We start from the raw sequence: 18,005 nt of genomic DNA, 5'->3' as shown, positions 1-18,005 counted from the left end.
CTAATCATCATTTATTCTAGAAAAGATTACAATCACTATTTGTGAGACCATGTTTATCTACTAAAAATACAATTTTGATTTTTGTATTAATTTTGAGGTTTGTATTTCTAGCTTGTTTTGCGAATTGTGGGCTCTCTGAGTACAAAGTGGTTTTCGGCACATTGGTGGTATTGTTGAACATCTTCCTTAAATAGTAAACACATGCATTTCAACAGCTTGTTGGATGGAAGCACACTTAATAGTTTCTTTACAGGAAAAAGGTATGGTCTTTAAAATTATCATTATTCTCTCATGTGCTGACATTTAAGTTAGGAAACTCCATCTCGGTGTGTAGACTTACCTTGTCTTGCCCAGAGGGAAGAAGTGGCTTTTCTGTAAAGCTAAATAGTTTTGACTTTATTGTCTGCTACGAAACAGCTGCTGATACCAGAAAAATGCCGTCTCATCATTGGGCCTGGGGTGTCCAAAAGAGGCAGGAAAAGAATGACTGTAGCTGCCTGTCTGCCCTGGCACTCTCCTCCTTTCTCTCCATTTTCATTGCCGTGAAGAGCAGGAGAACAATATTCTGCAATTAAGGATTCCATTAAGTTGAAGAAAAGAGCAAATGGGGGATGTTTGTTCTCCAAGCTGAAAAAATTTGTCTGGGGTGGGGGGGGGGGATAGTGGTAGTGGTATAGAGAGAGGTGGGTGGAGAGACGAAGTCAGGGCTGTTTGTTGAATATACTGTTAAGGACTGTTACCATCCTAATTAATCAAGTTAGAAATTACAGCTGTAGTCGGTTTCCCCCCAATTCTTGTTATCAATTTTCTTCTCTTTTGAGACAAAGCAAATATAAATTTTGTGTTCATTTGTCATTCGTTCTTTGACTTCAGCATCTCTGAAATAACAATGTAGCACAAAAGCCCAGTATTTACCTAGTTGTAATGTGGGTTGCCATGGTGTTTTGCAAATTATTGCAATTATGTTCACCATGCGAGTCGCCCTTGGTAACTGGCGAAAAAACTGATAATCCTGTTTTGAACAAAAGGTCAAATTGCTGAATAGAAAGTCTTGATTAACTAAAAGATGTACAAGTGGAATTATTTCCTACCATTCAGAAATAGTTCTTGATCGGGTTTGGGGGAGGGGGTGAGTAAGTACATCTGATTACTGAAGTACAAAGCATTGAAAGGATGTTGTCTTGAGCCTTTCATGTAGTCTTAATGGTGGCTTTTTTGTCAAATTTACCCATTTGCGGCATTGAAAGAGGCAGCTGCATTTAAGCTGGAGAGACGGTGCTTTTTCAAGAGTTCAGTGCATGGAAAGTTCTCAGCAGTATCTGCAGTTTACTAGTAGCCCCTGGTCTATTAAAACTGATGTGCCGCATTTGAGCCCATTGCTCTCAGTACTTGTGAACCCCTCTGGCTGATGATCTAATAAAGTGCTCTTACTGGACAATCTCTGATCAGCTACTTAAAAAGGAGCTTGGGGGAGGGGGTGGGAGGGAGAAGACTCACAGGCAGTCAGACTTGGTTAGGCCTGGAGAGAGCCGCAAGTGGCTAAAGCGAAAGGTTTGTCACAATCCTAATCCACGCTAAAGTATTCGCCATGGGGTTTTGGGTTTTATGCCCCACATCCTCCAAGCTGTGATCACATTCTCCATTCCGGAAGGTAATTGTGATTTTGCTCAAAGTTGAAGAAAATACAGAAAAGTATTTTGTCGAAATTCAAAAATCCACCTTTGTGAGTTTGTTTCTTAAATCATGGGTATTCATCAACTACATGATGCTACGTTTATGGAAAACCAAGTTTCCCAGGTTACAGCCAGAAGTCTGGTGGATTTCATCGCTTCTGGATCTGGCAGAGTATCTGGGGGGGGAGTGAAGTTCACAGAGGGAGGGGGTTCTTTTTTTTCTGGCCACCTGAAAAATCAATTCTCAAAACTTTTGAGAGTGTGTGAAAGTGGAATGAAAGCAAAGCAAACCTTAACAAGTTTGTGGGTTTACATTCTACATCACCTAGCAACCCCCTGGCTCAGCCAGATCTCTTGTCTACCCTTAGTTCTGTTTACAGACTATTCAGTCGGCCCTTCGAAACCATGAAAGATATTCAGTTTCATTAGTACCATTCTCAAGGAGAAAATAATTAAAGTTAAATGAACAAACATTGCCTGGTGATGTCCTGAACTCCCTTCTGATTTTAAGATGCCCTTTGAGGCAATTGCCTGGATAGTTCAGTTTTAACATTTGTTGTTTGGTGCCTGCAGGCATATCCTATCCAACCATATCAACCAATACTAGCTTCCAAACAAACAAACAATAAAAATTACTTTTAACTAAACTTGAGCAAAGAAAAGAAACTCAGCTGGCAATAAGGTTCTAGGCATGCTCTCTTGATTGAACTTTTTAATTTGATTTCTATCCTGGACATCTGAGCTGACCCATTTAGACACCAAATAAAAGCAGGGGAGGGGGCCCAGGGAACAAAGCACCTCTTTCACTGATTTGTTACTTACCTTCAGAGATCCAACATCATAAAGAAAAGTATTTCAGTCATATTCTGTTGAAGACTGTACGTTCTAGTGGGTAGCTTGATCTAGTAAAAACTTCTAGTCTATTGAAAGCCCTTGGCAAAACTGCCTCTTCTCTCCTTAATAACAGTTTTCTGATTATAAAAGCAATAGATGCTTGTTGTCAAAAATTTAGAAAAATACTAAACAGAAGAAAGACCTAGAGATAACCAGTGATGCCATTTTAGAGTGTTTCCTTCCAGTCTTTTTTTTTTCTGTGTACATATTGATGAAACTATGAGTTTACATTTGAAGTATATTTGTTAGTGTGTATACACAGCTAAGGGGATGTTTTTTCAAGAATGAAGACTTGAGAGGCAGGAATGGTGGTGTAAGTAATGAACAATTTTTCTTAGAGGCTTTATCACTAAAATATTAATGTAAGCACCAGAGTAGCCATTTTACCATCTCATTCCATTTGATTATTTCTTCCTTTTCCTTGTTGAGATGACTACATGCCTTAACTGACACATCCATTTATTACCATTCATCTTGGAAAGTCAGACATGCACTGCGGCTGGAATATTACATCCCCAAGTCACTTGTAGCTTCACATGGGGGGAAAACGTCTTTCACGAAAAGATTTGTAATACAATAGAGATTAATGGAATGTAGAGAGGAAAATGCTTTCAGTTTCTCGTATAAAGTGCAAGCAGGGTGGCTATGAAATCTTGTTTCTTATTATTTGTATTTTGTTAGATCTCTAGCATCCGCAGTACATGGCTGGGTTGCACGAGCTCTTTGTGCTTTGTTGACAGTTGACAGACAAAGCAAAATTATTCCCGAAGCAAGGTACTGTGTACTTAGTTGTGACCTATTATAGCCTAAGAATGTAGCTTGCTTTTGAGTTGGATGAAAAGGAAGAGTATTTTATAGAATAGGCTTGAATATACTAAGGGAGGGAGATTTTTTTTTCAGCTGCCATACAGAAAGATACATGTCCTCCATTGAACTTTTTCCCCCCAAAATGTAATTTTCCATATAAAGTCATTTTAAGTATAATTTCTCTGGTGGCTTGCATGGAGACAATTTTAACTCTGCTAGTATTGTCCTATAGTGGTAAAATAAAATTGCTAGTAATTGTTGGCTTTCTCTGCTCACAGTATAGCAGGAGATGACTTGCATTGGGGCTCTTTAATGTATCTCAGGTATATCTTCTGATGCTCAACCTCTGATTGCAAATTAAAATAACAAGGCTGTGGTATTGGATTTGATGTGAGGCAAAGCAGAACAACTTGCTAATTTGTCATGTAATATACAATTGCTGAGGCTGGAATTTGTCCACTTGTAGTGCTATTCTGCGTGTTTAAATGAGGACCACAGTTTGCATCTAACCTATCATAACAGTTTGGGAGTGCTCCATTATCCTTTCAGCAAACTGATGGCAGAATGTGGCCTTTGCACAAATGATAAGATCAATAAGTTTCAAATAACTTGGATGAAATGACATGTGACTGTTCATTTAAAAAGATGTCTTACTTTAAAAATCAATTTTAATAATATTTAAAATTCTTACATTGACCGAAGAGGCACTTTCCACTTTTCTTCTGTTTGATAATTTTGTTAAAAATATTTTTTTACATTAAGTTGGGTGAATAGTTTTTATGTGTATTTTTCCTGATTTGCTCTTTCATCTCCTACCCTGGCACCTCTCTGAGACTTAATAATCACTCTTTGACATGCCAGCGTGCTGCAGTGTAGAAGATTTAACTTTAAAAGCAAAATTATGTTCCTGTTAAAACTTCCCCTGGAGATCTTAGGAAAATTTTCTCCCAGTTTTGGGTGCAAATGTGGGTCAGAAAGCAATTTGTTTTTTGATATTTCTGGAAATCCCAAATCACAACATGTCATTCTTCAAAAGCAGCTGTGGGCCCATACTGTGCACTATCTATAAGAAGACCCATTTTACACTAGGGATAATTCTGTGACAGAAAAATGTGACTGTGAGGGAACCCCAGAATATTTATAAATGGTTTCGGGTGAAAAGGGTATCTGGCATTGTCAAAGTGTGTACAGTTTGGGGGAGAGGAGCAGTTATTGGTCATTATTGGAAAATAATAGTGATATAATGAACTCTGCATGCTGGCGAACCTTGCCTAGTGACCTGCCATCACACTTCTTGAGGGCCATTACAATTCAAACTAAACCATACATCACTGAGGTGCTCTGCTGTGTTGTCTCTTGAAAATCTCTGAAGCCCCTAACGAAGCTACCACCTCTTCCCTTGCTGTCTCTCCTAACATCTGTAACTTCAAATTCAGTATAGTTTTATCAGGAAAGACATGAACGTTTCACTAATGTTTACTACATAGTGGTATTTTGCAATCACATTGAAAAGCTGCTCTGCCTAATCTTACCAGTTATCCACCATCATTATAGTTCTCCAGTTTGGGGTGCCCCCAGGTAGAAACTGACCAGCCTCTTTCCTGGTTACAATAGTGCATTTTTAATAGTCCCTGTCACTGTGGTCCAGTACAGAGGTTCCCTAGTATTGGAGGCATATGTAGGGTCATAGAAATATTTTACATTTACTGGAGATTTGCATGGGCTTTCTTATTTGATTCTGAACACATCTACTAGGGTATATAATATGTCCTCTTTTATATAAAAGGAAGCCAGGGTTCAGTGAGAGAGTTGGTGACTTATGTAAAATTGCCCAGTAGTAAATAGGAGGTGTTGAAACCCCACTCAGGGCAAGTGTTTATAACCTTAACTGTAGTCTTCAATGAATGGGAACTTTTGTTTTTTAAAGATTTATTTATTTATTATTTATACAAGCACTGGGTACAGTCAGAAGCGCGGGAGGGTGAGAGAATTCACCAGAGCTAGAGCGGGGAGCAGAGTAGGCAGGAGGACCGAAGTACACTGCTGAGGGGAGCAGCGGGCGGCAGGAGAGGTCTGCGCACCATGTGGGACCCTCCTCCGGTGGCCGGGGAGCAGCCGGGGATGGAACCGGCGCTGCAGAGGCTGCGAACAGCTTCGCAACCCAGCGCTCAACCGCTGCGCCACTGGGGAGGCCCTGAATGGGAACTTTTGTGCTAGAGATAGGGGAAGTCATTACCAGTTCCAAAACAGCTTTCCCAGGGGCTTCACCTCCCTGTTAGAGAAGTAAAATAATGTGTTTTGGGGACATGGTAAAGCCATGTGTGCTGTGTGACATCTGGGATTGACGGAGAAATCCCTGAGGGTTGAGAAAATTTCACAGGTGAGGAATGGAAAAGATGCTTAAGGAATGGGCATTTTAATTAGAGGTTGGACAGCATGAGCGAAAGCGAGGAGGTGGCAGTAGGCAAGATGTGGTGAGGCAAGATGTGGTGAGGACAGTGAGAAAATCAGAAGGCCCCACCATATATTTGATTCATGAGTATAAGGAACGGTGATTTTTTTTTCTCCTGTGAATTTGGAACCTTATTATTTTCCATAAACTTGCTCCTGTACATTTTAACTTTCTTGGTTCTATTCATTTGTTCAGTAGATATTTTGTTGCCTCCTCTTTACCACATTTCCAGATCTGGATGATTTTTGTGTGTACATGCTTCTGAAAATATAACATACACAAATGAGTAACAGTAACAGTTCGTGTTTAAGGTACAACTACCAGGAACGCCTCAGTTACAAGTGGAAATTGATCCCTCTTTAGCTTGTGCAGACAGAAACCATTTCAGTTGAGGCCTCAGAAATATAATTTAGCAATCAGAACCAATCAGCATTTGACACAATTTCATACACAATGATTTCAAGGAATTAGTGATCTGAGACTAAAGCAACAGGTGATAGATCTTTGCATGTTTGGGGAAACGTTTGTTTTGCTATTGTACAGGCTGACTTCACCTCTTTTGAACCTTCTACTTAGAAATGTGGTTAAAGTAGGCATCTGAAAACTTGACCCTATCCTGTTGGTTATAGCAGCTTGGCCTTTACATGTGGCATTCCATAGTAAAAAGACACATTTGGATGGCAGACATTCTTACAGTGGTTCTGGCAGTTTTTATTAAAACCCAAGCCTTTTTATATTTCCAGAAAACTATACCTTATTTTTTTTCTTGCGTTGACTTAGCAACATAACTTTGAGTTGTATGTATGTTCCAAGCATGGGGAAGAAATAGGTTTAGTTTTGTCTTGTGATAAACCAAAGTCAATTTATATCATATTAGTATTTTCCTCTTATCTTGTTTTTAATCGAAGCCCATGAAGCAAAATTCACTCTGAGATATTGTAAAATTTGCCCTATCACGAAACATTTTCAAAGACCCAGTTTGCTTATTTTAACAGCACAAATATTCCTTGAAAGGTAGTTTTAGCATAGTATTTGTCGAGGGAGAGGGGCTGACAGCAATTGGATCTTGTCACCTTTGGGGGACTGTGGCCATGCCCTGAAAGTGAATTTGGAGGTTCTATACCCCTGGGAGGAAAAAAAAAGGTTTTTTGAGGAAATAAATGGTTAACCAAAATGTACTCGGCAAAATTCAATGAAGGCGAAGCATATATATTGAGTATAATTTGGGCCTATTTCCCCTGTGGAAGAGCTTTGTTTTAAAATACATCATGACCAAAATCTTAATTATCAAAATAAAACAAGTGGCATAAAGAGTTACAGGCTTCTAATATATTTTTTCAGTCCTGGTTCCCTTCACACAGTTATCAGCATGTTTAATTTCCAGGCATAATAGCACTAGTTATTGTTGTCATTTGTAAAGGGAGATTAACAGATAGTAAGTACAAACAAACCCAAATAAGTACTGAATAGAGAGGTGACAAAGAAGAAAAGACCTCTTTAATGTTAATTATAACTGGTAGGAAGTCTAGACAAATTATATTATCTGTTCTCCATATGATTTGAAAGGACATTTAGTCAGTAATTCTGTCAGAGATAGAGTTAGGTGTTTGCTTTAGAAACAGGTGAGGTGACAATGTAACATCTCCCTGGTTGGCAGCTCAGCTAGTGAGGCACAAAGTTGTAGTAAATTGAGAGCCAGTTTGAAAAACATCTGCAAAGAACTTTAGCTTTTGCCCATTATATCTTTTAAAAATCAAAAAATAATTTAAGCTTTCAAGTAGTATTCTGGTATTTAATAATTTATTGTCTCAAAACATGCCAGTTATTACCTATTTGTTTGCTTATTTTTTTACTGTTTAGAATAGAATGAATTACAACTGTGATTACAATGTTAAACTGATACAGAGTCCAAAGTGTGTAAAGCTTAGTTATCAACTATAAAGTAACAAATCCTAAAGAATTGTCAAAGAGTGGACTAGTCCTGCATTTTTCATACATGGTTTGCTAAATGCCTACAGTTGCCTTTATTGATGTACCTAAATGGGTAATTCCAGAAACACATCTGTCTCAAACTTTAGTATTTGTGGCTGCATTTGAAATTTAACACCAGCTGCTGCTGTCCAATATCAGCACCACCCTCCTCTGCACCGTCCCTCTGTCTAGTGTGGCCTAAACCAAAGTTTGTTGTTTCTTTAATTTGGGGGCTTAACAGCCTTTTGGAAGGATACGTAAATGTGTCATTAAACATGGATGTCAATTGTAAATGCATCTTTGTTTCAGAAGTAATAGAATATGAATTAAAATGTATCCTCAAATCAAGAAAATGTGGCACGGGCCTCCCCAGTGGTGCAGCGGTTGAGTGCTGGGCTGCGAAGCTGCCCGCAGCCTCTGCAGCGCCGGTTCGATCCCCGGCCGCTGGCGAGGGTCCCACATGGCACGACAGACCTCTCCTGCCGCCCGCTGCTCCCCTCAGCAGTGTACTTCGTTGGTCTGCCTGTTCTGCTCCCCGCTCTGGCTCTGGTGAATTCTCTCACCCTCCCGCGCTTCTGACTATACCCAGTGCATGTATAAATAAATAAATCAATATTTAAAAAAAAAAAAAAAGAAAGAAAGAAAATGTGGCACTAGGCCCTAAGAATTGGAACAGATAGTTGCTGTAACTCAGAGCCATTGATTCTTTATTCTGGTTCCTGGTCTTTGCTGTGGTGCTGGTGGTTTGTCTTAAGTAGGAGCCACACAGCTCCATTCTGGCTGTGTTGTTTAGCTTTCTTAGCGGTACCATACAACTTGGTTCTTAAAGCCAGCCCATACTAAATTGCTTATCGTCTCCGTGTGTGTAGACTTTACTTTCCTGTTTAGGTTGTCATTTCCTAAAGCTCTGTACTTGGGGCCTATTTGCCTATTCCCCACAATATTTAATATAATTCTGGGCATATATTAACGGTTTCATACATAAGGATTCCTTGAGACTCTATACCTGAGAAGTTCAAAATGGATATTGAAATAGTTCAGCCTATTGAGTAAAGGTTAGAATGCAGCAAATTGTGAGTCTGTTGACCAGATGAATTTTATATTCTTTGTAGGCAGCATATTTTCTTTTATCCAAAGAGTTCTGCATGGCACTTTGGGTGTGAAAGCCAAAAGCAGAACTGGGGAAACTGATTTGGGGTGCTTTCGCTACAGTTGGTTGCAGCTACTTCCAAAGAGTCTGTTTTGAGCAAAGAGGTGACAAAGCACAGCAGTGAGTGGGGCCCACCCGCCGCCACTTACACCATGTGGAAATGTTAATAAGGCCCAGGCAAGAGGCCCTCACATAATTAAGCAACATTCTCAGTTCTACTGCTTTGATCCCTTTCTTAATCATATCTCAGCGTAGCTCTCTCTGGCCTTCCATTCTTTTGCACATGTTCTCTTTGCCCAAATTGTCTTTCTGTCTTCTCCACCCACCAACGTTCCATGAACTCTTCAAGACTGGTTCACAAGTTGCAACTCTCTAAATAGGCCAAGACCCAAAGACAGTCGGGTTCCTGCTTGTTGCTGGTCCCGGGTGGGATTGCCATGTGACAAAGCAGCGCGCCTTGTTCCCACGCAGCTCCGGTGCCTCACGCTAACACCTGGGGTTTGTTATGCTCTCTGCCAGTACACTAGCACTGCAAATCCATATACGCTGTTGCCTTCGTGGAAACACCGAGCTCTGCTCCACCCCATTTGTGAAGGCTTGTCTTCCTTGTTTAGCAGATATGTTTTATAACAAATGTGGTGGTGGGTTAAGATAAGGGGGCTATATGCTACCACATCTCTGAGAAAATTTAAACAACAGCGGCAAAGGAGAGTCAAAGAAGCAGCAGCCAGGGACCTCCCTGGTGGTGCAGGCGGTTGAGCGCAGCGCTGTGAAGCTGTCCGCAGCCACTGCAGAGCGGGTTCAATCCCCGCCGGCCAGGGAGATTCCCATAGGAGATTCCTGTCTCGCCCGCTGCTCCCCTCAGCAGTGTGTTTCAGTCAGTCTGCCTGTTCTGTGTCCAGCTCTGTCTCTGGTGAATCCTCTCACCCTCCGGCGCATCTGGCCTGTACCCCAGTTCTTGTATAAATGAATCTTAAAAAAACTAGCAGCCAAAGAAGTGGGCAGCAACTATTTCAAATCACAGGAGTTGAAGTTGTCTATGAAAGCATTGCAGCCAGTTTTATACCTCTAGAGCAGGTGTGTAGCAGAATCTGTTTTCATTTTAAATTGAAATAATCGCTTACATTGTTTCTTTTAAGCGAAGAATGGTGCTGAGCACTCTAGATGTATTTGATCATCACAACACTATAAAGTAAACACTGTTCTTGTCTCCAATTTGTAGAGAAGGAAACTGAGCCCAGTAGTTAGGCACCTAGGGCAATAGTCACTCGCTAATGAAAGTCATTCATTTCCACATTGTATCTCTTGACTTTGGTGACCTTTTTTACTGAAGTACTAAAACCCATCTGTCTACATTCTGAGTGTAATCATATACCCTTTTATTGAGAGGTTTTGGTGCATGAAAGGTGTGTTTCTTTTTAACTTGGTGACTTTCCTAACTTTTATATAGGGGACATAGATCAATGAATTTGGCAGGAAAGTGAAAGTTAGGAAACTAGAGTTACTTCACAATCTCTAAGGAAGATTTGAATAAAATGAATCTACCTTGATAATCAAAGAGGTTTTTGTTTTTATTTGTTGATGGTGGTAGTAGGGCTGAAGTGTTCATTCTCTTTTTTTCTCTCCAGGGCTGGTTGATTTGTGAGGAGCCAACATGTCGAAATCGAACTCGGCACCTTCCCATTCAGTTCTCTCGAAATGGACCTGTTTGCCCAGTCTGCCTGAAAGCTACCCTTCGACCAGAGGTAACGGTCACAGAATGCTAAAGAAACACGTGGAAGCGGGTGGAAGGCTCTGTTTGCCCATTGCTTATCTCTGGGAAATAGATACTGGGTATATTTACCCTATGGAAACGCCCTACTATTGCACACATTTTCCACATGTCAAAAACAATACTATATTTATATGAGAACGGGAAACTGGTTAGGTTCCATATGGGGTCAATAAGATGTCCTTGATCACCACTTTGTTATTACAGAGAAGAGATGCCATTCCTTGTAGAAACTGAAGTTCACTTTAGGTTTGATCAAAACCCATTTCCTAAGAGCCAGAAAACCTCTCATACCTGTACCCTCGAGGATTGATTTATGGGGGGTTTATTGTTTTGACATAGGGCCTATGCATGTTTGACATCTGTAGTTCCCAAGTCTTTTCTCTACCTTAGTACACACCTTGAGGGGTAGGCAGACCATCATCATTCATGATGGGAAGCCCACAGTTTGGTGATGACAGTGGCTTCCCTCTGTGTGTTCCCTGCCTTTAGTAGATTGAAACAACGTTGATTTCAGATGCACAGCATTATAAATAAGAATCTGTATACACCAGAATGTGCTCATCACTGAAAATCCAGTTTCTGTCCATTGCCATTCCACCCCTTTACCAACTTACCCACCGTTCCCTTTTCTTGGAGTATCACCGACCCACACCTTTCCCAAACTGTGGTGAGAAGAATGTTTGTAGGTCTTGTGAGCAAGGAGGATTTTGTGAACAGGTACATCTGACAAACTCTGGGCTAGCCAAAGTTAAACAGGCTTGTTGCAGGTTATCTGAGAAGCTGTAAAATGATAATTTGTAGTCGACCTCACCAGTATACAGGACTATAATGTTTCACTTTCCAAATGTAGCTGGCCTAAGGATTTGTAAAGGTGTTGGGTGCAGAGAGAGAATTGGGAACCTGTTGTTTGTGTTTTAATGCAGAGAGACAGGGCTATGTAACGGTTTTGACTTCATTATCTTTTCACTGCAAAGGGTTGATGCACAGGCTAGTTTTAGGAAAATATCTTATTTTTAAACATGAATAGCTTTTTATTTTAATTTTAAGATAATATGTTACCGTTTCACAAAATTTCACAAGTCAGTAACCACAAGTGACTGCCACCATTGTTACACGTTTCCTTGCTCTTTATGCGTGTCCATATGGATTTCTGTGTTGCTTCAGTCATCATGAAAATATGCTTTTGTGGGCCTCCCCAGTGGCGCAGCGGTTAAGTGCTGGGTTGCGAAGCTGCTCACAGCCTCTGCAGCGCCGGTTTGATCCCCGGCTGCTCCCCGGCCACCGGAGGAGGGTCCCACACGGCGCGCAGACCTCTCCTGCTGCCCGCTGCTCCCCTCAGCAGTGTACTTCGGTCCTTCTGCCTGCTCTGCTCCCCACTCTGGCTCTGGTGAATTCTCTCACCCTCCCGTGCTTCTGACTGTACCCAGTGCTTATATAAATGAATAAAAATAAATCTTAAAAAAAAAAAAAAAGAAAACTGTACTGTTTAAAAAAAAAAAAGAAAATATGCTTTTGTATCATGTTTATCTTTTGTCAAGCATCTGCATGTGTTACTACTTAATCTTAAGCAGAACAATTGTCAGCACAATTTTTTTCTTTTTCTTATTATTTTATATATTTTTTACATCAGTTTTCATTTTTGTACAGTGTATGCACTTTCATCTTGGTTATAGCCCCCATACAATTCCCACCCCCCTTGTGTTGATCCTATACCCACCCCCGCCAGTGTGTCTCTGGTTTATAGTTGCTTGTTGATTTTGTCCTCTCATTGGGCACTTTAGGCTGCTCTCACTATCTCTTTGCTAGAAAGCTGTGATGAATATTTTCCTGCTTGAATTTTTTTTATTTCTTGTATTTCATTTGGATAAATTTTTATCCACAATGAATATCAAAGTGTGGTCAATTCGTATTGCCAACAGCTTTCTTCATGCACTCCCAACTTACACTGTCATACCGTGATCAACATTTGATGAGTCACAGCATTTGGGCATTGTCATTAATTTACTTTTAGCTAGTTTCATAAGTCTAAAATATTCCTTGACTAATTTTGTTTATCTTTTGTAATTAGCGTAGTGGAATGCGGATTTTTTTTTTAATAGAGAACATACAGTGGGAATTAACTGTTGACGCAAATTCATTTGATATCACTCACCACTTAGATTTGGATCAGCAGGTGTAGAAAGACAACAGAGGTATATATATTTAGTGTGACTCATCAATCCAGTTGTAAACTCCAGGAGAATCACCTTGCTTCATGAGCTAATGCTGCCTTTGAGTCTTTTTCAACAACTAGCTCATCAAGTCAAATTCAGTGAGAATTGAATTACTTCTGGAACGTCAGCCAGCTTTATTATTACTTCTTGGTGAGAGAAAGTAAAAGGAAAGTGTGTGGCTGGCAGATTGTTGAGCTTCCAGTAAAAGTTGATGTTGCTGATAATGGTTTCATTCATCAGGTTATCTTGCATCTGTTTCTTCCCTTTTTGTAAGGAGTAAACTAACACGGTTATTCAAGGTGTCTTCTTTTTTTTTCCTTCATGTTCTTGTCCTACTCCAAATGGTAGACTTTTAGGCAGGCATTTATCAGGTTATCAGCTCTTCCCATGTAGCTGGTTTCCTGGGTTAGCGCCTCGGGTTGTGGTGCTCGGACGTGGCCCTCTGGAATAAAGAGAGGTGTGGAGCGTCCTGGCAGGGACACTGTGCTTAGCTGCCTCTCTCCTTGATGGTGGCAATCAGCCCACTCCTCTGCATTCTGTTTTGAGTTACTAGTGATGAGTGGGAAATTTCTTAATTCCTTGTGTGAAGTTCCTGGACTTTCCTAAAAGGAGGAAATAACTCCAGAGGTGCAACAGTGGCACAATGGATGGGACCACTATAAATACCAGAGGGTTTTCCAAAATACCTGCTTTGCAGGATTATGCTCATCTGGTTCATAAGTTCTGGATTTTGTGTCTGAATCATACACTACTTCCACTTAACAACTATTAACGGCTACTATATCCTAGGCACTTTGTTAGGTACTAGGAACCTATCAATGAATAGGCTATTTCCTGATTTATAAGCTAGTCTAACATTATGTAAATTAAATAAAATTAACAATTGGGGGCTGTAGGGGCAGGACTGGTCACAGTGCAGGTTTTCTGATCCCATGCAGACCGGGTAAAGGAGGAGTCAGAGCCCTCAGTGGCTTTTGCAGGCTTTTATTGGGATTTACCCGGTACACAGCAGGCAAGGGTGCTGGGGGGCCGGGAGTCTGGCAGGCCTCCCAGCCCCCAGCAAGTCTTCACTCCAGGCTCTCCGGCCTTCTCTCGGCTTCTTTTTCTACTGCTGCTGCGGCTGCTGCTGGCGGCATCCCTGTGACGCCGCCCTTAAAAGTCCAGTCTCTCAGCCCAGGTGTACCCACTCCAGGTGCCCGCCATCAGGCATGCATTCAGGACCACAGGGTTCCCTCATCTATCCTAATGGCGGGAGAGCAGAAAAGCCTGATACCTTTTACCTTACCCTACAGGGGCACAAATAGTTGTTTGGAAATGTTTGTTTGGACACAAGCACCAAACTTTCCTATTGCTTGATAATGGGGGCTTTCAATATGTTGTTCAAGTTTTGATGGTAAAGCGTGTGGCTCTTCCTGCGCCAGTGTCATCCTCACATTGTCAGTCTACTTGCTTAGTCTTGGGTTGCAGTGGGCCTGAGTACTTCCCAGAATTGATTTGGAGTATCAAAGCTGGCTCTTCTTTGGCTCATGTTGCCAGAATTATGGGGGAAAGCTGGGACAATTCTATGGCCATGGTTTTAGAGGTGTCTCTTCTCAGATATTTAAAAACAAACCAGTGAAGTGTTTTTAGGTTCATGGGACTTTAATTGTATACAGATTGCTGCTTATTTAAAAAAAAAAGCCTCTGTAGGAAGTGTAAATAAGTACAGGAGTGAAAACTTCCATGTATATGTAAATTTCTAAGTAAATAGATAACCCATTTTACACAGGTGATAGAAGCAGGACTTAGTCGAGTTAGACAATAAATAGTGTTATATCTCTATTTTGCAGAAGTGATTTGAGTGATTTGATTTTGTAAGGTGGCTAAATCTGCATAACATATGAGCGAAGCCTCAGGTGATTCTGTATTAGGTAATTCACCAGAAATAAAGCTTTTATTCGTTTTGTTTTTCTTTAAGATTTCAAACTAAGTTAAACTTTTCTGACATTTCCATTCTTGATGTAAAGGTGAGAAAACATCTACATGTGACTCCTGGGGCTGTGGTAGAAATTGGGGGTGAAATTGTTAGCCCCTGGGGCAGGAGTACTGCGGCAGCGCCCTTACACAATTATATTTCTTGAAGACTACATACACGGAAAACGGTGAAATGACTTCTGGTCCTATTTAGGGACACCCCTAGTGTTTTTCACATTATCTTCACTTGTAAAGTTGTTAACATCTTTTATAACAATATATGTATACCATACAGAGCCATAGCCTTCAAGGGAGAGGGAAAATACTGAACTTAGAATCATTGTAAGTTACAGTTTCAAGACAGCTGTGGCTGAACTAATTGTTGATTTGATAAGTAGATTAAGGACATTGCAAATATTGCCAAGCTACCTAAAACAGTGTCCCGTTTCTGCATGAGATGAAAACATGAAAATAACCATGGCCTCCTAAAATTAGGCAGTAATCATGAGTTGGTACATGAAGAGAACTATAAAGGAACATCTTGAGCATCTGTACCTAGTCATTGGTTACCCTCCGTGAGACCAGGGGCTTTTACCATGAAAGGTCTTTGGAGTTATCGGCTGTGATTTTCATGTCTGTGCTTTTTGATGCAGAGTTTGCTAAATTCTGCATACAGCTACTCTTAGCACAAAGCAAAGGCTAGCCTGCCTTGTCAGTATACTTCTTTTCTTTCTTTTTTATTGAGGTGAAGTCCACAGAGCAAAACTCACCATTTTAAAGTGAGTAATGCAGTGACGTTTCATACATTCACAGTGTTGTGTGACTACCACCTCCAAGTCTACAACATTTTCATCACCCCCAGAAGAAATCCCTGTACCCTAAGTAATCACTCCACCCCCTCAACCCCCTTCTTCTAGCCTCTAGAAATCACTAACCTTTCTGTCTCCATGGATTTACCTGTTCTGGATATTTCCTAGAAATTGAATCATACAATAGGTGACCTTCTGTGTCTGGTATGTTTGACTTAGTCTAAAGCTGTCATTCATCCACGTTATTGTGTATCAATATTGCATTCCTTTTTATGGGCACATGGTTGTCCACTGGCTAGCTATACCACTGTGTGTTTGTCCATTCATTCCCTGATAGAAACTGGAGATGTTTTGTTCAGTATACTTTATTTTTTTTTAAGATTTATTTATTTATCTATACAAGCACTGGGTACAGTCAGAAGCACGGGAGGGTGAGAGAATTCACTGGAGCCAGAGCGAGGAACAGAACAGACAGACTGACGAAACACACAGCTGAGGGGAGCAGTGGGCGCAGCAGGAGAGGTTTGTCGCACCATGTGGGACCCTCGCCGGCAGCCAGGGATTGAACCGGCGCTGCAGAGGCTGTGAGCAGCTTCGCAGCCCAGCGCTCAACCGCTGCGCCACCAGGGAGGCCCCAGTATACTTTAGAAATTTATTTTCTTTTTCATTAGCTAGATAGGTCTTCATATTTGCCCTAAATTTGTGTCCTGTGGCCCACTTGTTAGTACTAGTTCAGCCCATACACAAAGCTAGCCTGATCCTTTCCTCTATTCCTGACTTCAATAAAAGCTTACTCAGTACCTATTCCCTGCCTATTTTATGAGAGCCTTTTAGATTTTGAAAGTAACTGTCTTCCTGAACCTTCTGCACCAATATCTGGGCCTTCTGCCATTTCTGTGGTGCTTTGCTTTCAGGATAACGATCCTAGTAGGGTTTGTGTTCTGATAGAGTGAGGAGCCCGAAACTCTGCAGTCCTTCAGGTGCTCTCACTAGTGCTAGTGCGGAGCAGAATGAACCTCCCAGTGTCAACTTGTCTAAGTAGTGACTGTGAAGTCTGTAACTGTGCTGTTGCATAGCATTCCCTTTCTTGGGGATCATAGTCACAGTATTGATTCATTTTGAGCATTCACTATACTGAAACACATGATAACTTTTTGTATAGGCAACTACTAAATCATGCCGTACCAGATTTTCTGAGGCCCACATGGTTTATTTAGACCTAACTATAATAGTGTATTAGCAGTGCATTAATTTCCTCAGCTGCTGTAACAAACTTCCACAAACTGGTGGCTTAGAACAATGGAAATTTCTTGTCTCACAGACATGCGAGATGGCTGGAGGCCTGAGGTTCAGGTGTCAGCAGGGCCGTTCTCCCTCTGGAAACCCTAGAGAAGTATCCTACTTTTCATCTTCTAGCAGCCGGTAATTCTTGGTGTTCCTGGGCTGGTAGATACCACACTAGCAAGCTCTGCCTCCAGAGTCATGTGACCATCTTCTCCTTTTGTGTCTGTTTGCTTCCTTCTAGAAACAATAGCCATTGGACTAGGGCCCACCCTAATGTAATGTGACCTTGACTTAGCTGACAAAGTCCTATTTCCAAATAAGGCCACATTCACAGGTATTAAGAGTTAAGATTTCAACATTTGTAGAGAACACAGTTTAGCCCACAACAGCTGAAGGAAACGGAAACCAAAAGTAACAGTAGCTTAAACCTCATAGACCTTTAATTCCAGACCTAAGGAATGTTCACTTTGTTGTGACAGACACGCAGGTGTGGCTGTCCAGGATCAGTACAGCAGCTCTCTCCTGTCATCAGCAGTGTCAGACTTCCACCCTCAAGGTCGCAGCATGGCCAAGGTAGTAGCACAAGCTCTTCTCAGCCTTCACAGGCCCTAAGACAGAGATAAGGCTGAACAGTCAGAGGGTTCACCTCCTGGCCAAATCAGTTCTTTAAGCAGTCTTCCTCGGAGTCCCACCCAACACTCTTCTTTACATGGGCCAGAAATGAGTCACATGTAGAGAATAGGGCCTTTTGTTATTAAAGATATAGACTGGGTTTAGGGGACCAACCAGAGACTTTCCAGTGAACCCCATGAGGTCTCCCCTTGCTGTGCTCATCCCCTCACTGTCCCATTACAGAGTTGGGATCCTGATTCTGCTGTGTGCCCAGCCTTTTGGCTTCTGCAGATCTGAGGTGTGATGAGCCTTCCCTCTTATCTTCTCCAAGATGGAATGATGTGTAGGCATGCACGTAGCAGCTCTAGATGCCTCCTTCCCAGTGGACTCTGCTCAGTTTTAATCAGCACCCT

At 41.3% G+C, this 18,005-nt stretch overlaps 1 protein-coding gene and 1 non-coding gene across 2 annotated transcripts in view; both read left to right on the top strand.

The window, feature by feature from the left end:
• POLA1 (DNA polymerase alpha 1, catalytic subunit) overlaps window positions 1-18,005 on the top strand; it is a 268,514-nt gene that overhangs the window by 166,052 nt on the left and 84,457 nt on the right. The window contains exon 35 of the mRNA XM_037512589.2: window positions 10,576-10,692. Within this exon, the coding sequence (XP_037368486.1) occupies window positions 10,576-10,692 (117 nt within the window). The remainder of the gene's footprint in view (window positions 1-10,575; window positions 10,693-18,005) is intronic.
• LOC119246827 (small nucleolar RNA SNORA68) lies at window positions 6,818-6,951 on the top strand. The gene has a single exon (XR_005125578.1). It is a non-coding gene; the product is annotated as a small nucleolar RNA SNORA68 (small nucleolar RNA).

This window comes from Talpa occidentalis, unplaced genomic scaffold (genome assembly GCF_014898055.3).
Source record: "Talpa occidentalis isolate TD23 unplaced genomic scaffold, MPIMG_talOcc4v2.1 talOcc4.15, whole genome shotgun sequence".
Taxonomy (NCBI): domain Eukaryota; kingdom Metazoa; phylum Chordata; class Mammalia; order Eulipotyphla; family Talpidae; genus Talpa; species Talpa occidentalis.
This window is presented reverse-complemented; position numbering and strand designations above follow the sequence as displayed.